We start from the raw sequence: 23591 nt of genomic DNA, 5'->3' as shown, positions 1-23591 counted from the left end.
GCATTTTTTGGGCACAGTGAGGCGTTTCCTGGGCACAGTGAGGTGGCGTTTTTTGGGGCGCAGTGAGGCGTTTGCTGGGCACAGTGAGGCGGCGTTTTCTGGGCGCATAGAGGCGTTTGCTGGGCACAGTGAGGTGGCGTTTTCTGGGCGCTGTGAGGCATTTGCTGGGCACAGTGAGGCGGCATTTTCTGGGCGCAGTGAGGCATTTGCTGGGCACAGTGAGGCAGCGTTTTCTGGGCGCAGTGAGGTGGTGTTTTCTGGGCGCAGTGAGGCGTTTGCTGGGCACAGTGAATTGTTTTCTGGGCGCAGTGAGGCGTTTGCTGGACACAGTGAGGTGTTTTCTGGATGCAGTGAGGCAGCGTTTGAAGGACACAGTGGCAGTGTATTTATTGGCAGAACAATGTACTGTACGTGGACTCAGTGCTATGCACAGGGGACGCCCCCCTCTTCAAGCTCCGCTCTATCTCCCTCTCCCACCAACTCTCCGCCGCCCCTCATAATTTTTCTGGACCCTGGACATACATAAGATTCGCGCATTCGCGATTCGCAGCGTGTTAGTGGGTGGGCGGGGCTGTTTCTCCGCCTCCGCCCGCCCGAGAGCATACTATTTCTCGACCGCATGCGCAGTAAAGCCCCGCCATCAGCTATTTCAGTGACGGAGCCGCACCGGAAGTGAAGTGGTTTGCTTTCTGAAGGATTCGCAGAAAAATTTACTACAACGATTTCACTGAAATCGGTAGTAAACCCGCAAATTATTATTTTTTTTTTAAACCTGCAAAGCAAAAGGCATAATGAGCTAGTATGCACCGCATACTAGCTCATTATGAAATACTTACCTTCAAACGAGGCCCCGACATCTCGCCCGATCCACGCCGAGGGAGCTGACATTCTCCCTCTGCGTTTCTTCCGGGTATCGCGACTCCGGCGCTCTGAGTGGCCGGAGCCGCGATATCGTCACTCCCACGCATTGCGCGCGGGAGATTTCATTCCGGCCGGTCGGCCACTGCCGGATTTTCAGGCCGAGAATCCCCTTGTGCGCATGCGCCGCTGCAGTCAGCGGCGCATACCGAGGGGAATATCTCCTAAACCGTACAGGTTTAGGAGTTATTTTTTTTACCTACAGGTAAGCCTTATTATAGGCTTTCCTGTAGGTAAAAGTTAAAAAATTTAGTTTACAACCACTTGAACTGCCGAAAATCCTTTGGAACGCATGGCGCAAATGTTTGAAACACTTGGCGCATGCACAGTCTGAAATTTCTGGCCTCAACGTCACTTGCGGAGCATTCCAGCATAGGGAGCAGAATATGACACTACACAGGTGGAGGATGCTACTGTCCATCCTCAGTCACATGACCTGGATCAGCTTCTTACAAACGAGTGCAAGGAGGCAGGGCAGATCGATAGAACTGCACTGTGATTGGCCATAGCACGTCCTTCGTTGTTAGCGTTGCAGCGGTTGCTATGGCAGCGGAGGACGCATCTCAGCGTGAAGTGTGATTGTCCCGGTCCGCCGTCTTCATGTCTTCATACCCCGAAGCCCCGCGTAGAACCGGCGTGCCCAGAGATGTACTCCGGTGGTTGCAGAGCTTGGATCTGAGCTTCTCTCCTAAAAACTTCCGGAGGTATTAGTCTGAAGGGGGCAGCGGAGACCAGCTGAGGGACTGCAAGGCCCAGCGTGCTACCACAGCACCAATGAGGGGCGGATAGTACTTCCAGCAGTGGGCATGCCCACACCTGACCCATGGCTGGTGACTTAAATTGTTGTGTGTTTTTTTTTTTTGTTTGTTTTTTTTTTTTTCACCACTTGCCACCCAGGCCAGTTCTGACGTTTCCCTCCTACATGTAAAATATTTTTTGCTAAAAAATTACCAATAACCCCTAAACATTATATATGTGTTTTTTAGAAAAGACCCTAGAGACTACAATGGCGGTTGTTGCAACTTTTTATTTTGCACGGTATTTGCGCAGAAATTTTTCAAATGCGTTTTTTTTTTTTTTGGGAAAGAAAGTTATGTGCTTTTTAACCACTTTCAGACCAGACCAATTTGCTGGTCAAAGACCAGACCACTTTTTGCGATTCGGCACTGCGTCACTTTAACTGACAATTGCGCGGTCGTGCGACGTGGCTCCCAAACAAAATTGACGTCCTTTTTTTCTCACAAATAGAGCTTTCTTTTGGTGGTATTTGATCACCCCTGCGGTTTTTATTTTTTGCGCTATAAACAAAAATAGAGCGCCAATTTTGAAAAAAACGCATTATTTTTTACTTTTTGTTATAATAAATATCCCCCAAAAATATATAAAAAAAATTTTTTTTCCCTCAGTTTAGGCCGATACGTATTCTTCTACATATTTTTGGTAAAAAAAATCGCAATAAGCGATTATTGATTGGTTTGCGCAAAAGTTATAGCGTTTACAAAATAGGGATAGTTTTATAGAATTTTTATTAATCATTTTTTATTATTTATTTTTTTACTAGTAATGGCGGCGATCAGCGATTTTTAATGTGACTGCGACATTGTGGGGGACCCATCGGACATTTTTGACACATTTTTGGGACCATTGTCATTTATACAGTAATCACTGCTATATAAATGCAGTGATTCCTGTGTAAATGACACTGGCAGTGAAGGGGTTAACCAGTGGGTGGCAGTGTAGGGGTTAAGTGTTCCTAGGGGCGTGTTACTAACTGTGGGGGGGTTGGGCTTTCATTTAGTGAACACTGATCTCTGCTCCAATCACATGGAGCAGAGATCAGCGTCACTAGTTGCTAGGCAGAATGGAGAAATGCTGTTTACAAGGCATTTCCTCCATTCGGCCGCTCCGTGAGACGATCGCGGGGATGCCCGCGGCGATCGAGTCCGCGGGTCCCGCGACCGGACTCACGGGGGTCCTGACCAGCGCAGGGGCGCGCCGCCGGCGGCGCGCTCCCGGTGGCAGGGCGGCATTGAATATTGGACGTACCTGTACGCCAATATGCCTGCCCGTGCCATTCTGTCGACGTACATCGTCGTGCGCTGGTCGGGAAGTGGTTAAAAAAACAAAAAAACCCTAGTAAAGTTAGCCCAATGTTTTTGCATATTATGAAAGATGAAGTTACGCCGAGTAAATAGATACCTAAGATGTCACGTTTCAAAATTGCTCACACTTGTGGAATGGCGCCAAAGTTCGGTAGGAGGTCTAGGGACAAAATTATTGCTCTCGCTCTAATGTTCGCGTCGATACCTCACATGTATTGTTTGAACACCGTTTCCATATGTGGGCGGGACTTTGTTTGTGTTCGCTTATGCGTGCGAGCACACGGGGACTGGGGCGCTTTAACATTTTTTTTTTTTTTTTTAATTGTTAATTATACTTTTTTTTTTTTTTTTTTATACTTTTTTGAAAAAAAAAAAAGATCTATTTTATTCCTATAACAGGGAATGTAAACATGATCAGTCCTCTTTACAGTGAGATATGGGGTCAATAAGACCCCACATCTCCCCTCTAGGCTGGAAAGCCTAAAATAAAAAATAAATAAACCAATCACGGCTTCCCAGCTGAGGCGGCGCCGTTTTTTATTAATGTAGAGGCCAGGTGTGACGTCATAACATCGCGCCCGGCCTCCGACGATCATAGAGACTCCAGCGCCCATCTGGTCCACCGGAAATCTCTATTATCAACATCCGGTGGAGGCGGATCATCTGTCTGACTCTAACTGATCGTAGCGGTGAGTCGGTAGAAGCACCGGAGGGCGGCGGGAGGGGAGGGATGTCCCAGGCACTACAGGCATCATTCAGATATACCCGCTCAAAGTCCATCACGTCATATGACGGCAGGCGTGAGGCGGTTAAATAACAAACATGTACTTACCTCCACTGTGCAGTTCATTTTGCACAGAGTGGGCCAGATCGTCCATTTCTGCGGTCCCCCGGCGGCTCTTGCGGCTCCTCCCCACATCGGTAAATCCCCTAGGAGATGCACTCTGCCAGGAGGTTACCTTGGGGGCGCGCTCCCAAATCCAGCTTTTGTGTCTATTGACACAGAATGCTGGACTCGGGCCCCACCCCCTGCATCATTGGATCTGATTGACAGCAGCGGGAGCCAATGGCTGCACTGCTATCAATCTATCCAAGCAAGAGCCGAGAACCCCAGGCAGAGAGGAAGAGCGTGTCTTAGCTGAGGGAACAAATGGACTCAGGTAAGTAAAACCGGGGGGGGGGTGGTCAGTGTCAGAAGTTTTTTTTTCACCTTAATGCATTGGATGCATTAAGGTGAAAAAACACAAGGGTTTACAACCCCTTTAAGCTGGTCATACATTATACAATTTCCTTTCAATTTACCCTTTATCTATGTAGTGTAGGACCAGCCTGATTTCATACAAATTGAAAGTCTTTGGGTGTGACCTCATATTATGGTTTTGGTAAATCTAAAGCAGCGGTGGCCACTCCATTAGGGGTGCCACCCCACCCTTACCCATGCGCCCAACCCGGTAATTTACACGCAGGGTGCTGAAAGCATTTTTTTTTTTTTTAAGCATAGGATTGGAAGCTTGAGGCTCTAATTAGCTTAAAAAAGGGTGGGTAGGTGGGCTCGGGGCACAGAGTGCTGCGCCTGAGATGTGCACTTATAGGCTGAAAAAAAAAAAATATATATATATGTATATATTTACAATAATATATGTATGTATGTCGCAGGATTACTTCAGGATACTGTCAGACAGAACGGAGCTCTGATATTCCACTGCTCACATCCCGGAAGTTGGCCACACCCCCGACTTGTCTTTGTATTGCTTCCTTTGTGTGAAATGCTTGGTGATCACCAGACTCTGTTTTCCTACTACAAACTGACCACACTAAGCATGAGACCACAGCATGGTCAGTTTTCTTGCTGTGCTGGGAGAACAGCTTGCCTGCTCTCCAGTGATCAGACTTGCTGACATGCATCCAGCACAGCCGATTACTGGGAAGATCTGTGTACTGCTGTTTCTCCATCCCTAACGCTCTCTAAAGATTATGTGATCACTTATGAAAAAAATAGTGTTTATATTATACATATATGCACATTCATAGATGTTTTGGGTTGCTTTACAAGATCAGAGTTTACATATACTTTTACATTCCCCAGTAATCTATTTGTTAGGATTCTTACTGTTATGCTTGCAGTCTACAACTTTCACTGCTACTAGCTTCTGCTGTCTCCGTGCTGCTTCCCTGAATGCCCAGTCCTTATAGTAAAGAGTTAACAGTGAACAGTGCGATCTCCAGCCAGTCTGTTAGCTTGGAGAAGGGAGGTGGAGGATCAAGGTAGTGTTTTGTTATAGTAGGCTACAGGACTATGTGTTACTATAAATGCACACAGTGTAGGGAAACACAACTCAAATCCCTGCTTTCAAGGGTTCCCCGAAACAGGACATCTATGGAAGTGGTCAGGGTACCAGCTTAACCACTTCAGCTCTGGATGGTTTTACCTACTTCCTGACCAGGCCATTTTTTGCGATATGGCTCTGCATTGCTTTAACTGACAATTGTACGGTCGTGCGATGCTGTACCCAAATAAAGTTGAAGTCCTTTTTTTCCCACAAATAGAGCTTTCTTTTGGTGGTCTTTGATCACCTCTGCGGATTTAATTTTTTGCACTATAAACAAAAAAAGGCCGACAATTGTGAATAAAATACAATATTTACTTTCTTCTGTAATATATTCCAAAAAACTAAAATAAAAATGTCTTCATCAGTTTAGGCCAATATGTATTCTGCTACATATTTTTGGTAAAAAATCCCAATATGCATATATTGATTGGTTTGCGTAAAAGTTATTATGCCTACAAACTATGGGATAGATTTAAGTCATTTTTTAAATTTAATTTTGTGTGTTTTATTTTCTTTTGCGGCACTGCGACATTGGGGCGGACAAATTGGACACGAATGCTGCGTACACACAATCAGACTATCCAGCGGACTTGGTCCGACAGAGTCCGCCGGACAATCTGCTCGTGTGTGGGCTCCGGCCGACTTTTTCTTTCCAAAAGTCCGGCGGACTTAGAAGTTTTGACTCAAAATTATCCACCCGTCTGTGTGTTAGTCCGCTGGACTTTTGGAATGAACGGACTTGCCCACACACAGAGAAAAGTCAGTTCCTTTTGAACGCGGCTCCAGGTAGACGGGACTAGCGAAGGAAGTCCCGTCACCTGGTTTGGACTTAAAGGGGAAGCCCTACGCCGAAAAAACAGCGTGGGGGTCCCCCCAAAGTTCATAGCAGACCCTTATCCGAACACGCAGCCCGGCCGGTCAGGAAAGGGGGTGGGGGCGAGCGGCCCTCCTGAGCCGTACCAGGCCGCATGCCCTCAACATGGGAGGGTGCTTTAGGGAAGGGGGGGCTTCTTCCTTCTGTCTTCTTTCTTTTATGTTTATAGCAAAAAAAATAAAAACCACAGAGATGATCAAATATCACCAAAAGAAAGCTCTATTTGTGGAAAAAAAGGATGTTTTGTTTGGGAGCCACGTCGCACGACTGCACAATTGTCAGTTAAAGTGACGCAGTGCCGAATCGCAAAAAAGTGCTCTGGTCTTTGGCCAGCAAAATGGTTAAGGACCTAAAGTGTCAATTCTGACATGATTATATCTTGCAGTTTCTTTTTCTGCAGTTATAATATTACTAAGTGTTTCAATGCCACCTTCATTGCCACTTAAAGACGTGGTATCATTGCCACTTTGTATGTTGCAGAGACTTTTCAAATGGTTTCATCACAGCTGAGATCTTCTATTGGTATTATCCAGAAGACATACAGCTGCATTCATTTGACAATGGGACATCTCTAGCTACAAAATTGGGCAACTGGTCACAGCTAGAGAAGGTAAGCACTCTGCTTAGTAAAGTAATTAAGAATTGGTATATCATAAAACCCACCTGATGTATGCTTGATTATATTATATCTATCCATGAATATAATGTTTGGTATAATTATTTCTATAGACTGGATGTTTGCTTTCTTATTTCATATCTACTAATGCAGTCATTCTCAACCAGGGTTCCTCCAGAGGTTTCTGTGGGTTCTTTGATCTGGAACTGACTGACCTACCATCTGTAGGTGCCTACACCCGGTCTGGGGCCAATAGTACTTGGCAAAACCAGCAGCATGGCACAATTATCTTTTTAGTTGTCTGCAAGACTGGCATTCCCACCACCATTGAAAAATTGGAGTGAATACTGCGCTCTGACAAAAAAACCTCATATAAAAAAAGCTGAAAACATCACCAAAAGACAAACGGCTAAAAATAGAAAATGAAAAGAAAAAAAGAATATTGTGCTAAAATTATATGTTTGAAAACTGTATAAAGAAATCACATATAGTGCAAATTGAATAATCCTATATAAATACAAGATTAATTAATACAATTTGTGATAAATAGTGATAGTAGAAATCCCATAGGGACGTTAACATTATAAAACCATTAAAGTTCCAAAGAATGTGAAAAACAGTCCGTGTAATTAATAACTGCCTCCGTGTAGTTAAGTGATGAAGACATAAAGTGTTCGAAAAGAGGGATTTCTGACAACACCACCACCCTTAGGAATGAGGCTTACCGGAACTCAGACCTGAAAAGGCATATACCTCTCAAGTCGTGATTAGCTTTATGGTAAATCCGGCAGGTCACCAGTGCTTCACGCAGGATGACATTTACGATGTCTCAGGGGATGAGCGGCAGATTAATAGGCGGAGGGGGGGCTTCCCACCACCATTGTAAGTGGGTATTTTCCCCATTGATCCTCAATGAATTGGTTTTAGCAAAGGTTCTCTGGGACCTGAAAACTATTTTTGCGGGTTCTTCTGAAAGGAAAAGGCTAGGAAAGGCCCTACTAATCTATGTATTGTATTTCTAGTTTTTAGTGTGTGTATGTATATATATATATATATTACACACACACAATACATAGATTAGTAGGGCCTTTCCTAGCCTTTTCCTTTCAGAAGAACCCGCAAAAATAGTTTTCAGGTCCCGGAGAACCCTTGCTAAAACCAATTCATATATATAAAATTAGTTTGGTATTTGTAGATTTCATTTTAATGTGTTATATTTCACAGTTCTTCTTAAAAAGGAATTTGAATCTTTCCAAGGAATTAATTGATGGAACAATTCATTGCAAACCTGGAGCAGCAGAACTATTGTTACAAGAAATTTATGTTATGCTGACAAATAGGAGGTACGATATTCTGCTTTTTCTGTTTGTGTTATTTACAATGTGACAGTGCTAGGCACTGCCACAGTGTGAGTTTAGAAAATGTCACTGGATTCTCAGGTGTGCTTGTTGTGAGTGGAGAAAGCTGTGTGTTTTTTTTTTTTTTCTCAAGTCTTCTTGCAGGACAGCACCCTGAGAGATGACTGGTACCATCAGACAGCAAACACAATCAAGATAGAGGTTAAAAACCCCACCCCTCCCCATGCTCCCCAGTTTTTAATTTTGTGTTTCCCCCACAGCAAAACTTTTTTTTATTTTTTATTTTCTATAGACCTAAGGCAGAGGGCTGGAAGTCTCCCTGCGGGAGCCAGACCACATGTTTGGGAAGATTTGGGGGAGCAGGGAAAATCCCCCTTGAGGACTGGGCACAGTGGAGGTTCCCAGAACTTCAGAGACTGCTATTCCTGCTCCCTTTCCTTACCTGACTGTCAGTAGTCTGAATTTTGCCTTCTTAAGCTTCCTCAAGGCCCCTGGGGATTCCCCTCCTGTGTCCCGGTAGACAGTTGAGCGGCAGGCGGTGCAAGGAGATACAGGAGGTCAGCGTGCTTCCCCCCCCCACCACTCGGCACACAGAGGGTGGGTCCCGGCAGCGGCGTGTGTTGGTTGACCGCTAGAGCACGGCACTTAGTCTCTGGACCTCTAGCAAATTGCGGCACAGTGTCCAGAGTGACGCTGTAGGGGGAGCTCACACCTGAATACCAGTTGCTGTGGGCTACAAAGCCGCAGAGGGAAGCCAAAAAAGGGGGACTCTTTCAGAAGAGGCAACATCATAGCTTCGCAGTTGCAGCTTGGCAGGGATCAACTGTCCAACGCTCTCGAGCACCAGACAACGAGCAAGAAGAGTCCACTTCAGCAGCTGTTCAGGAGGCCACAGGGTGTGAGTCTACCAGGCTGGCGGGGGTAATGGAGGGGGTGGGTCCCCTTGCCCTCGCAGGAGACCAGGGTCTGTTTTGGTTTGGCTAAATTGGGCTTCTTTTCTTACAGAGGCAGAGGCTGCCCAGGGTGTTGCCAGTAGACCTAGGTCCAAAAATCCTTCCGGGTCTAAGAGGTGTGGTTACTGCAATGATAAATTGGTACTAGAGCACACCAAGCCATTTTGTTACAAGTGTATACAGAAGTTGTCCGCGAAGAAGACTTCAGAAGTTATGAGAGATTTTCTCTGAATTCAGACCGAAATGTTGTCTACCCTCAAGGCCTTTCAGGCAAGCCTCAATACTAGGCAGGAAGAGGCTCATCATCTCAGGAGAGTGCTTCTATACTTGGGGGTGGCAGATTTTCGGGCGCTGAACCGCATAGGCCCCCATCTTCTCAGGACTCTGCCGTCCTGGAAGACTTTCCAGAAACACCATTACCGGTGAGTCTAACTGGTAATTTTTCTCAAGTCCTCTTCCAGAACGGCACCCTGAGAGAAGAGCAGGTAGCTCAGGCCTACTTTATGGCAGGACAACGGCCTGCAGGACCTTTATGCCAAAAGCCAGATCCTGAGGTGACATAAGGTCCACTCTGTACGTTCTGTCTCAGGAACGTGTTCTGACTTGACCATGTTGCTGCTCTGCAGATCTGATCTACCGATGCTAACTGGTGTAACTGGTCATTTTTTAGGTTATGTAATCCTGAATTGGGGCCTGTAGCTTGAAGGTTTCAAAGTGTTTTGGAAGGGAGAAGGCCTTCAATCCTGTGTCTGGTTTCTTCTGCATTCCTGCAGGTTGTGCAGCTTAAGTGGAGGGCCACCCTGAAAAACAAAAACATTTTAAAAATTAGAAAAAAATCTAAAAAAAAAAAAATGAAAAATTTTTTTTTTTTTTACTTACCAGAAATGCCTGTTGCTAGGCACTTTATCCTAATCTTCCTCTTCCTCCTCCGCGGAGATCTTCTGTCTTCTGTCTTCGTCGCGGCGTCTTCTGGGTAATGAGTCGCGCTGTGTTCTGGGAACTGTGTGTTCCAGAACACAGCGCGTCCCATTCGGAAAGCGCTGCGGGACTCGCGCATGCGCAGTAGGAAACGGGCAGTGAAGCCATAAGGCTCCACTGCCTGTTTCCCTTACAGGGAATGGCGGCGCCGGGACCCGAGAGCCGAGGGACGGGTCGGCCTCGGGCGGCCGACATCGCGGGCGCCCTGGACAGGTGAGTGTGTTTATTAAGTCAGCAACTGCAGTCTTTGCAGCTGCTGACTTTTTTTATTTTTTTTTATTTTAACCGGCCCTCCTCTTTAGGGCTGCCATTTGTAGACAAAGCCCTTGTTGGAAGATAGCAGTGTGCTCCAGCCAGGAGGGACATGTGTTCCTGCTGGAGACTATGTCCCATGTTGGGGGAGATTCCTTGTCACAGGACTGGGAGAGTCGGGACAGTTGTGCAAATCTGGAGACTGAGCAAGCTAAGGGTCTATGGAGTCCAGGGGGCTAGAGAAAGTCCATATGTCTCTGAAAGAGTGAGAGAACCCTATCTAGAGCCCGGGAGTGGGCCCGTGCACCCGAGGTGCTGTACCAAGAGGCTGAGTGAGTCAAGAGAGCCAGGAAGTTGGGTCTGAAGTAACCAGACAAGAGCAGCAGTGCTACTGTAGCGCAGGCAGTTGGCTCTGTATTTTGCAGTTGCCGCTTTATTTTTTGGAAGCTGAAATCCCAACCTTGTGTGAACTTTTCTTTTTGTTTTGCAATAAATGTCGGCCAGAAAGCCCTCAGTGTCTTGTATTCATGCCTCTTGAAGTTTTCCACATTTTGTAATTAATGTTGCAACCAAAGATGTGAATGTATTTTATTGGGCTTTATGTGATGGACTAACACAATGTGGCACATAATTGTGAAGTGGTAGGAAAATGCTAAATGATTTTCTATTTTATTTTTTATTTTTTTTACAGATATGTGAAAAGTGTGGTGTGTATTTGTATTCAGCCCCCCGAGCCAATACTTTGTATAACCACCTTCACTGCAATTACAGCTGCAAGTCTTTTTGGGGATGTCTCTACCAGCTTTGCACATCTAGAGTGACATTTTTTGCCCATTGTGATTTGCAAAATGGCTCAAGCTCTGTCCGATTTGATGGAGATCGTCTAAACCGCAATTTTCAAGTCTTGCCACAGATTTTCAATTGGATTTAGGTCTGGACTTTGACTGGGCCATTCTAACACATGAATATACTTTGATCTAAACCAGGGCTTGACAAATTTGCTTTGAATCTAGGAGCCAGCAAAAAAAAGTTAGCCATTTTGTGTGTGTGTGTGGTTTGTCAGCGCCTGGGCAAGGCAAGAGTTTTGCACCCCCTAAACCTAACTTACAGCAGAGCGGCCAGCCAGTCGATAACCCCCGACGTAACGCTGTTGCGTCAGGGTTGCTGGTCAGAAAGAATGGCAATAAAAAACCTGTTCTAAGCGGAAACTCATTATTATTTCAATTGCATTGTGACAGTGGCATGCAAAACACCCTAATATGCTGCATATTGCAGCTTAAGGTTGGTGGGTGGCAAAAACATGGCTCTACCACAATTTTTTTTTCCATCCAACTGTGCATCTAAAGGAAGCCTTAGTGACCCTTTAAATAAAATAGGAAGAAAAAAAGGATGAACGAAGTGTCTCAGTGCTGCTGATCTTCTGCTGCCTCTTTGCAGCCACTTCCTGCCTACATGTCCCTTCCCCATGTTGACTCTATTTCTTCCTCTGGCTTTCTGGTCACCATTAAATACTGGAGACCAGCTGTGCATAAAGAGTGGTAATTGTACACAGGGACTCTTCTAAAACATATCAGTAGACCTCAGACATGACACCCATGGAGCCAGAAAAACTCAGATCTGGCCAGGAGGACTCCTCTCCTCCACCTCACAACACACCGTAAACTTTCAGAGTTACAGCTCAGCATGTCACAGTACAGTGGAACACACAGACCAGGCAGCTCCCCTGCTCCATCCCCCACCAGAAAACCTTCTCCCACTGAGTACTGCCAGTTCACCTGCTCCGTTAGGTGCAGGCTACATGGGGGGGGGGGGGGAGACAAGCTGCTAGGTCCTCCTCCACCTGACCTCCTCCCGCTCTGTGTAGGTGGGCAACAGGGAGAGGAAGGCCAGCTTGACAGCAATGTAGCTCAGACACAGCTCTCCCAGAGAGAAGCAGTTTATCCTCCAGAAACCTGCTCAAGCATTGGTGAGGAGGCTGGGGCAGCGGCTGCCTGAGGAAAGGAGCCCAGCCTGGCCCTTCCCTTCCACCATTTCACTGCCAGCCGAACATCAGACTCCCCACCTACTTCCAGTGAAATCACGGAGACCAGCCGGGGAGAGAGAAGGATCGGCTGTCCAGTGCCTGGGGCTGCATGTCTGGGGTGCCGGTAAATGGGAGCTGCAGTGAGTGGGCTGGCAGCAGCCCAGGCGCCAGGTCACGGTTTCACAAAGGTGAACCTCCGCCCCAGTCTCAAGTCTTTTTCAGACTTTACATGTTTTCTTCTAAGATTGTCCTGTATTTGACTGCATAATTCTTCCCTTCAACTCTGACCAGCTTCCCTGTCCCTGCCGAAGAAAAGCATCCCCACAACATAATGCTGCCACCACCATGTTTCACGATGGGGATAGTGTACTCAGGGTGATGTGCAGTGTTAGTTTTCTCCACACTTGGCATTTTGCTTTTAGGCCAAAAAGTTACATTTTGGTCTCGTCTGACCAGAGCACTTTCACATGTTTACTGTGTCTCCCACATGGCTTCTCACAAACTGCAAATGGGACGACTTATGCCTTTCTTTTAACCATGGCTTTCTTCTTGCCACTCTTCCATAAGGTTTGTCGAGTGCATGACTAATAGTTGTCCTGAGGACAGATTCTCTCACCTGAGCTATGGATCTCTGCAGCTCCTCCAGAGTTGCCACGGGCCTCTTGGCTGCTTCTCTGATAAATGCTCTCCTTGCCCAGCCTGTCCCTTTAGGTGGACAGCCATGTCTTGGTAGGTTTGCAGTTGTGCCATACTCTTTCCATTTTTGGATGATGGGTTGAACAGTGCTCCGTGAGATGTTCAAAGCTTGAGATGTATTATTATTATTTTTATTTATTTTTATTACCTAACCCTGCTTTAAACCTCTCCACAACTTCATCCCTAACCTGTCTGGTGTGTTCCTCGGCCTTCATGACGCTGTTTGTTCACTAAGGTTCTCTAACAACAAACCTCTGAGAACTTCACAGAACAGCTGTATTTATACTGAGATTAAATTAGACACAGGTGGACTCTATTTACTAATTAGGTGACTTTTGAAGGTGATTGGTTCCACTAGATTTTAGTTAGGGGTATCAGAGTAAAGGGGGGGGGGGGGGTCGTTGTAACATGACAAAATGTGGAACATTTTCAAGGGGTATGAATACTTTTTCAAGGCACTGTAAATACAGTTCACACTGAAAATGCATCTACCACACCAAGTTTAACCACTTGCCAACCCGCCGCAGTACATATACCACAAGGGGCAGCTCCTACAGGCACCAGCGATGTACCCTTTTTTTTTCCCACACAAATCAATTAACATTCACTTTATTGGGATTTTTTTCCTTTTACCAAAGACATGTAGCAAAATACATTTTGGCTACAAAATGGGTACAGTGCCGTATCGCAAAAAATGGTCTGGCCACTGGGCAGCCAAATCTTCCGGGGTTGAAGTGGATAAAAAAAAATAAAAAAATGTAATATATATATATATATTTGCCTTTTTAATATCACTTTATAGCGGAGTTCCCAGATAAAAAAAATAAAAAAAAAGTCAGTAGCTACAAATACTGCAGCTGCTGACTTTTAATAATCGGACACTTGTCTGTCCCAGGGTCCAGCAATGCGGGGGATCGAAGCCTTCCCCTCCGTTCAGCGGTGCCGGCATTGTAACTGTGGGTGCCCGGCTGTGGCTTCACACCCAGGCACCTATTGCGCATGCACGAGCGGCGCCGCCCGCCGTGATTGGCCGTGCAATCATCTGGTACCTGTCATGTGAGGCACTTTTATTTATTTATTTTTTTTATTTTTTTTGGGGGGGTGGAACACCACTTTAAGCAATAATCATAGATGTTTATTGTGTTGTTATAATATCTAGGATTAAAACTCTCCAGGATAATGAAGTGGACTTTACTGATAGAAATTATCAAGACAAGCTGCCTATGGTGGCCAGATCTACAGCAACAAAGGCAGTAAAGAGCAATATAACCCTGAGTGAGACCCTGGCTGAGCCAGACATCATCATCAACCAACAGAAAGTTCAGGCTGTTATTGATTTGCATTTGTTGCAGAGACAGCAGGAGAGAATTGATGACCCAAGTGAGTACACTGCATACATTTCTACATAATATTTTATCTGTCTTTCTGTCCACCTAGATACTTGCATTGTGAAAAATGGGTTGTGAATGCCATTATTGTACACTGAGAGCTCATTGGATAGTGGGGCTTAGTTCATATTGCAAGAGTTATATCTGAAATTGCAGAGGTTGAGCCCCATAGTGATATAGTACACAGGGTCCCTTAGGCTTACAGAAGTTTGAGTTAAAGCGGAGTTCCACCCAAAAATTTAACTTCCACTTTAACTTTTTGGGGGGGGCACGGATACCCTCTTTTTAGAGGCATCCAGCTCCCACTTCCTCTCGGGGGTTCCACAGTGACGGAAGGAAGTTCACCTCTCCCTTCTACCTCCGTACAATCTTCTGGGACCTGTGAAATGTCCCAGAAGATTGCCCGGCCAAACACAGCGTGTAGCGCGGCTCGCGCATGCACGGCGCATGCCCAACTGAAGCCACAGAATGCTGGTGCCGCGGAAAGGAGGGGGAGAGGAGCGGGGCTTCGTATGCCTGTATTGTTGGATGAGTGTCCGATTATTTAAAAGTCAGCAACTACACTTTTTATAACTGCTGACTTTTTTTTATATGGGTGGAACTCCACTTTAAGTAAATTGTGATCAGAGCCTGCGTTGTGTAAAAAGTCTAGGAAAATCCAAAGTAAAGACTTCTCGGCATATTCCTTTACCTGTTTCTCAAAACCCCCATATAGGGTTAAAGCAACCCTGTCGTAGCTGTAGTGCAAATAAACGTGTCTTGCAAAAGAAGACCCTGTGTACTTGCCTCTTCAGCTGCCTATATGTCCTACCCCCATTCACCCCCCCCCCCCCCTCAGCGTTAGATAATTCCTGGGAGTGTCAGATGTCCATGCTCCCCTCCTTTGCAGTGGTTCTATTATCTGATTCCTACATACTGGTTTGGAGGATAGAGCTGGATAGAGGATAGTTGTGTGTGGGTTTTTTTTTTTTTTTTGTTTTACCCTACTTCTCCCATGGACCACAGGAGTGCAGTTCTTTCTGCATTCTTGTAAACAATTTTCAGCCAACAGCGAGCTAAGGTCCACTGTCAGCTGATATCACTCAACTGGTCCAGACCCTGGGTGGATCCTGTCTTTATAGTTGGGACCGGCAGGTGGCTCAGCCTCTCAACAAGCCGCTGGGAGACTGAGCCAACCGCGCTCTCCCCCTCCACAGCCCAGTGCTCCAGTAAGCAATGGAAGGGCAGAGGAGAGAGCCACTGATGGACAGTCACCACTCAGGGTGGAGGGGAGAACTGAGCGATCAGAAGCCTTTGATCACTCAGCTCTCAGTGCAGAGGCAGTGGGGCACAGATGCAGCATTGGATTGATGCTGCATTCACCTAGGTAACTTGTCATATTTTTTTTTTTTTCAATAAAAAAGAAAATATCCCATAGTTTGTAGACGCTATAACTTTTGGGCAAACCAATCGATATACGCTTATTGGGTTTTTTTTTTTTTTTAACAAAATATGTAGCAGAATACATATTGACCTAAATTTATATTGTATATTCTAGATTTTTTTTTTTATTGGGTATGTTTTATAGCAGAAAGTAAAAAATATTTGTTGCTTTTTTATTTTGTTTATAGCGCAAAAAATAAAAACATAGAGATGATCAAATACCACCAAAATAAAGCTCAATTTTTTTTTTTTTTGGGTAAGCCATGGCGTATCGCAAAAAATAATGGTTTGGTCGGGGGGGGGGGGGGGGGGTAGGGTAATGGGTTGTGAGTGAATCTTCTGGAGGTCAAGTGGTTAACAGATGTGTTACCTTTGGAGCTGGGTGCGTACAAACCAGCCAGCTAAAGCCCCATACACCCTATCCGTTTTTCTGCTGTTTTTCCTTCAGATTTACCAAAACCATGTAGTAGAAGGGCCTGCCTGATTGCATACACATTGCAACTCCTAAGGGTTGACCTCTTATTATATGGTTTTGGTAAATCTGAAGGGAAAAACTCTGTAGAAAATCTGATAGTGTGTATGGGGCATTACAGACACTAAAAGCCAGGATTCTAAGGCCGCGTACACACGGGCGGATTGTCTGCCCAACTAAGTTCGTCAGACAATCCGACAGACAGTCCGTCCAACATTTGAATGAACGGACTTGACCACACACGATGAACAGACAGTCTGCTGAAAGCTTGCGCGATGACGTGCACAGCACGTACGACGGGACTAGAAAAACGACGTCCAATACACTGCAATGCAACCTTCGGCCGTGTAAATCCTTTCTGAGCATGCGCCATACTTAGTCCGTCCAACTTGCCTACACACGAGCGGACTGTCCGCTGAAACCAAGTTTGGACGGACAAAACCAAGTTTGGACGGACAAAATTACGGAAATTCCGAAAGACTAAGTCCGTCAGACTGTCCGCTGAAAAAGTCAGCTGAAGCCCACACACGAGCGGATTGTCCGCTGAAACACGGTTCAGCGGACTAAGTTGGGCAGACAATCCGCCCGTGTGTACGCGGCCTTACTCTTGTAGTTTGTCAGGCTGTTGATACCTTTTTTCCATTATTTCTTTTTATTTTTTATATTAAATGTTTAAATCTGTAATTGTACTGTATTTCTCTCCCCTGCAAGGACGGTTTAATGTGAAACCATCAGTGGGGGAGCTTGCCCTCCGTATGCCGCCACCACCTGATAATACTGGCAGTGAAAGCAGCCTGTCCAATAGATCAGCGTCATCTTTGTCCTCTTCCTCCAGTACGTATGTAAAACTGCTTCATTATAATGAAAACCTTGCTAAAATATAAAAGAAAACGCAGTAATTTCTAAAATATTATCTTAACTGTTAAAATCCTATGAGGTATAAAGCAGCAGATTACTTTTTGTTTGATCGTTCAGATATTTTTGCCACTGAAAGCCCCTTTAGGAAATTCACTACAATAATAAACGCATTCACCTTCTTTGCCACATTTCTGCCATTTTTAAAGTCAAGTTTAAGCAACACTGGACAAAAATACATAGCTAACCTTTCAACCATTGTTTTGAATCATTTAGAGTTTCTATATGGAGAATGAATGATTTTGCTGTTCCATCTAAAATAATTTGCATACACTCCTCCTTTTTCATAAATATGCTCCAATATGCCTTTTTTTTTTTTTTTCTTGTAAAATAATTTACCTATTAATCACAACCCTATTTTTACTATAACAGCCACACTGCCAACAGAACTCTAAACATGTACAAAGCCAGCTTTCAGTGTCTGGTGACAGTTTAGCACTTTTAAAGTGACTATAGGACTACTTTGAGAAATCTCTTTTCTAAACACCATACCCCAGGTTTTGGGGCTCATAGGGCTCTCTGCAGAACAAACTGTAGGAAAGTTTATGCAGACATCCCTTTGTTCCCAGAACCTTCTATACCTATCAACCTCTAATGGTGATAGATTGCCTCCATGGGCAGAAGTGTGCAACGCAAGTGCCATTATGTGCTAGCCACCTCCCGGCCCTGACCGGCAACCTATTACATTGATGGGTGATCTGACTGAATAATGGTGAGGTGCGAAAGGAAGGAGGGCTACACGCCAACACAGAAACTGGTTTATGGGTTGCCTTACAAAGAGCGTAGGTTTTGGGGCCACCATAACACTCTAATGCCCTGTACGCACAGTTGGACTTTCTGATGGAAAATGTGCAATCGGATCGTGTTGCCGGAAAATGTGATCGTGTCTGGGCTCCATTGGACTTTTTCTGTCTGAATTTCCGACACACAAAGTTTGAGAGCTGGATCTAAAATTTTCTGACAACAAAATCCGATCGTTTAAATTCCGACGGACAAAGTGCCACGCATGCTCAGAATAAATGATGAGACGAAAGCTATTGGCTGCTGGCCTCTTTATAGTCCCGACGTACGTGTTTGACGTCGCCTCATTCTCAACGTTCGGATTTTCCAATAACTTTGTGCGACCGCGTGTATGCAAGACAAGTTTGGGCCAAAATCCGTTGGAAAAAAATCAGAGGGATTTTGTCCTCGGAATGTCCGACTGTGTGTACAGGGCATAAGCGCCTGCCATGGTATCTGGTGTAATAGGCTGCACAGCGAAGTTGTACAAATGTCGAGTTACTCAAGTCTTATGCCGCGTACACACGAGCGGACTTTTCAACATCCAAAGGACCGAGTCCGTCAGACTATCCGATCGTGTGTGGGCTGCAACGGACTTTTGATTCACCAAAGTCTGACGGACTTTAGAATATGGAACATGCTTCAAATTTTCCCGAAGGAACTCCGCCGGACCCGGTCCCCTTCGAAAACTCCGCTCGTGTGTATGCTACTCCGACGGACTAAAACCGACGCTAGGGCAGCTATTGGCTACTGGCTATGAACTTCCTTATTCGAGTCGGGTCGTACGTCATCACGTTCGAATCCGTCGGAGTTTAGTGTGATTGTGTGTGGCCAAGTCCGTTCGGCCGAAAAGTCTGTCAGAACTCCGTCGGAATTCCAGCAGAACTCCGTCGGAATTCCAGCAGAACTCCGTCGGAATTCCAGCAGAACTCCGACGGAACTCCTTTGGAAGTCTGTCGGACTTAAGTCCGCTCGTGTGTACGGGGCATTACAAAGGTGTGGGTACTTTTCCATGCAGGTATTTTTTTTTTGTTACAGGTAGTGACTTTTTATAGCTGATACTGGATTACTAGTGCTTATTGCTCACTCTGGTTGTGTTCTTCATTTACATAGGCATTCGAAGCAAATCAAATGTTAACTTCAAAGAAATTCAAGTCAAGCAGGGAGATAGAAGTTATGTGTCCTCCAGTATGACCTCTACAGCATCATCCTCCACATTAAGCACATCCTAAGCGGAAACATGTGTATATCAGTCTATCCCAATATGATTTGTGTCCTGATCATTAGACAGTGCGGTGTCTTCTATTAAATGATTTATTAAAGTAATGGTATTTTATTTAACATTTTCATTAAATACCAAGACTAGATCGAAAGCATAATACACAACTTATGGTGTTTCAGAACCTGCATTGTAAGTTTTGTTGGCTCTTGTGACATTCAGTAATAAATTGTATCTGAATCATTGCTGCATCCTTCACACAGTCCCGGCATTCTACATTCCGATCTCACATTTAACAGCATGTGTTATTCAGGCTGTTGCAAGTTCTGCCAGTCAATGAGGGGTGCGCCTATTTATTTATTTTTTTACAGGATTCCAGCCAGGAATGTGGCCATGTATGAGATCTGATGTGGACTTAGGATTAAGACCCAGCCCTATTTTATTATCTAACACATATTTCTCAATATACAAATGGAAGGACTGCCCGTGGACATTGGGAAAGGTTGCGCTAACATTTTCTTGTAATGCAGGCCATACATGGTCGAATTTTGAACAAATTTTCTTTTCAAAATCAGAAAATTCGTTTTTTTTTTGTGATCCGATGATGCCACCATTGATTTTCGAAATTCGGCCGACCATGCCTTCAATTTCACCTCATGTTGCTACAGAAAATAATTTTCTTGGCCGGGAATCTTCTTTTCTCTCCATAAATTTTCTTTTCTTATCACGATTCTCCCATCATTGATTAGAAAATCGTTTTGTTTTTCAAAAAAATTTCCAACATGTCCAATTCCTCAAATTTTATTTCCGCACGAAAATCGGCTGTTGCTGCAGCCCACTAATGGTGCGAAATTCATAGTTTATACTGTTTAGATTACAGTAAAAAAAAAAATATAGCCATAGAGGTAGACCATCATCAATTTCAGCCTTAGGTGGCACATACTATATTCAGAACCATGAGACCAGTACCAGTAGAGATGCACAATTTCTCAGGCATGCATGTTGCTGAAAAATGTATTGTTGGGCATTAGGCTAATGCAAAAAAACAAAACACTGAGTAGTCAGTTGTGATTATAATAACCCTTATTACAGTATTGTGATCACAATAAATCTAAGTTTCTTCAGAAAGCTGCAGTTCCTTCACAGAATACAGAGGTCTGTAGGATGGTCAGTTAAATCTGACAGTGTCATGAGTCTGGTATGTGTTTGTTGTCCTGTCAGTACATAGCTAATCTTTTCCATGTTTTTGGGTATTCAGGACTCTGATGCATCCTACTGACTGAGCCTGCAATCCAGCTATCATCTCGTCCTGTGTTTGGACTATGTCCTTCTGTCTTGAATATTCTGATCTGATCATGTTATTTAACCTCCATTGGCAATATTATGATCTTGCATGTTTTTATGTGTATCCTGGTGCTCCTGCAAATAAGCGTCGGCGCATTCCCAATCCAGTCTGTGGCGACTTCAGCTCCCACCACTTCATAAACCACTGATGGATTTTGCGCCATCTATCAGGGGCTTAGTCATAGAGGTAAAGGGCAGAGGCAGGACAGAAGAACGTATGCATCATCGGCTGTGAAGATGAAAGGATAAACATGTGTAAGTGATTGAGGTGATTTTGTGAAGTGATGGGAAATGGAAAAATAATATCTGAAGCTGGAAAGGAAATTTGAAAGGATACGTGCCAAGAAATAAAATAATGAAAAATGAGAAGTGAACTATTGGCTATCATGTAGGTCCCGTTAGTAGCCATGGTAATAGGTTATACAGTATATGTATGGACACATATGAAATGCTACCAAGAAGTTAAATAAAAAGTAGAGAGAATATGGACAAAGAGTGATTAGTAAAGGGAAAGTTAACAATACGCCCATTAAATAGCAATAACAAATTTTCTTCCACAATCCTAATGGCCAGAGGCACCAGGAAAGGCCGTACCCTTTCTCCTATTCTTTTTATTCTTGTACTGGATCCCCTCCTTTGCCTCCTTGAGTCTCAACCCACTTTCCAAGGCATAACCATAGGCCACAAAATTGTATTATTAAAGTTATTGCTTTTGCAGGTGACCTGCTACTACTGCCAGGTTTTTTTTCACTTTAATGCATAGGATGCATTAAGGTGAAAAAACACAAGGGTTTACTACCCCTTTAAGGTTATTCCATCAATAAATCAACAGAAATCTATTTAACTAAAGCCTAGTACGCATTGGCCGGTTTCTATTGAACATTCAGCCTGTGTGTACTGCAGCCAGCTTCTGTTGATGGGGCATGACTGAAAAAGGTCTGCCGAGGGGGGGTTTGCTGTACTAACATTGCATGGTTAGTACAAGGGTTGCACCGATACTAGTATCAGTACTGGTGTCGATACTGAGTATTTGCACAAGTATCAGTACTCCTGCAAATGCACCGATACCTGAAACCGATACTTTCAGGCTCGGTTCTTTGAACTGTCAAGGGGTCTCCCCTGTTGACAGCTGAAGTGTTAAAGAGGTCCGGTAATTGGAGCTGTCAGGAAAAAAAAGGCGCCGGCACTGTTTATTAACAACATTGCTCAGCCGCTGATACATTTAAAAAAAAAAAAAAGGAGAAAGAAACATTGGGGGTTATTTACGAAAAGCAAAGTGCAGTCTCTGTAAATCTGAGGGGAAGATCTGAAAGGAGGGGAAGCTCTGCTGATTTTATCATCCAATCATGTGCAAGCTAAAATGCTGTTTTTTATTTTCCTTGCATGTCCCCCTCAGATCTACAGTGATTTTATTTCAAGTGCGCTTTCATTGAAATTTCAAGTGCACTTGTAGTGCAAAGTGGATTTGCTTTTAGTAAATAACCCCCATTGTTTCTTTTTGAATTTTTCTGTTTCTTCATCTACAGATCAAAGGGATGAACAAATGTTCCTCTGTTTAACCCCTTAATAACCCTTCATTTACTCTAATCAGCCTTACTTAACTCCCTATTCTCTTCTTCTCTTCCATTTCATTATTTTCCTGCTTTTTTTTTTTTGTTCATGTCTATTTTATAAACAGAACTTTTTTTTGTTTGCTAGTGAATATTTTACACATATATATTTACACATTTGACATTAAAAAAGCAAAAAAAAAAAAAAAAAATTGTAAATAACTTTTCAATGCTTTGTACCATTGCTGACGGCTGAAGTGAAAACAAAACAGTTGCGGTAGGTATCGGTAATTGGTATTGGCGAGTACTTTTTTTTTTAAATGGTATTGGTGCATCCTTAGTTGGTACATTGGCTCCTCCAGAGCTGTCAGTTTTTTTTTTTTGGGTCAGCCCTGCTGGGTTGAACAAAAACACCCACGAGTATGTACTAGGCTTACAGTTACTGTTTTGTTACTTAGAAGTGTCCATACCTTAAAATTTCCGTAACATTTATAAGGCTAATATCCCTCCCTTTCTACGCTCCATAAAAGCATCCCTTGCCTCCTGGACGCACGTTCATATTTTTATATAGGGGTAGAATAAGCCTACTAAAAATGTCAGCCCTTCCTAATCTTTTTTTACACAGTGTAGGTCTTCCCTTTACTCCTCAAGCATTCTGATCTTAAGTATGTATATATGATGTTCTGAGAATTCATCTGGGGCAGCAGGACAGCAACAGTAGGTCTATGTACCTTACAACAACCTCCCAGTAATGGTGACTTTTTCTGACCTGGAACTGTGCAACTTTGCAGAGTTCCACCCTATTTTACAACTTGTTCTTAAAGGAATAACCACCCCTCATTTTTGGCTAGTGAATTCATTTTTTTCTTCTTTTTTACCTTATGTGAAGTACCAAGTGTACTTCGGTCCTACCTGGACCATGGCCCAGGGCGTCATTTCCTCCTTCACCCCGCTGCCTTATGGGACCTGTGTGTGTCCCAGAAGACTATGTCACCATTCAGAAAGCGCCGTGTGATTCGCACATGCGCAGTAGGAGACCGGCGGTGTAGCCTGAAGGCTCCACTGCCGGTTTCCCTTAGTTACAATGGTGGCGCCTGCACCCGAGCCGATGGATAGATCGGCCTTAGGGGGGGCCGACATTGCAGGCTCCCTGGACAGGTAAGTGTCCTTTATCAAAAGTCAGCAGCTACAATGTTTGTAGCTGCTGACTTAAAAAAAAAAAATTGTGGCTGGAACACCGCTTTAATTAAATACATAAGGGAATGGATTCACATCTAAATGTATATGAACACTGAACTTGATCAAGATGACCCTCCTAAACAATTTGTTACATGTTCTCCATATAAATAAAGAACTCCTACCCATGGAAGTGTCGGCGAATCTCCTTATACTACTGGTTGG

General features: G+C 44.3%; 1 protein-coding gene across 2 annotated transcripts; it reads left to right on the top strand.

The window, feature by feature from the left end:
* The first annotated feature begins 1441 nt into the window (after window positions 1–1441).
* Window positions 1442–19403, top strand: SPATA4 (spermatogenesis associated 4). 2 transcript variants are annotated; one of them, XM_077477238.1, is made up of 6 exons: window positions 1442–1622; window positions 6705–6834; window positions 8098–8183; window positions 14260–14480; window positions 17094–17216; window positions 19191–19403. In XM_077477238.1, exons 1-6 carry the CDS (start codon window positions 1519–1521, stop codon window positions 19307–19309), a joined length of 783 nt encoding a protein of 260 aa, XP_077333364.1. In that variant the 5' UTR covers window positions 1442–1518; the 3' UTR covers window positions 19310–19403. The 2 variants fall into 2 exon arrangements, with proteins under 2 accessions (XP_077333364.1, XP_077333363.1); XM_077477237.1 differs by having other exon boundaries at window positions 1445–1622; window positions 8065–8183.
* Window positions 19404–23591: the final 4188 nt, after the last annotated feature.

This window comes from Lithobates pipiens, unplaced genomic scaffold (genome assembly GCF_037356315.1).
Source record: "Lithobates pipiens isolate NorthernLeopardFrog02 unplaced genomic scaffold, aLitPip1_a1.2 Scaffold_13, whole genome shotgun sequence".
Taxonomy (NCBI): Eukaryota; Metazoa; Chordata; class Amphibia; order Anura; family Ranidae; genus Lithobates; species Lithobates pipiens.
Note: the sequence above shows the minus strand (reverse complement) of the source record. Positions and strands in the feature narration are given on the sequence as shown.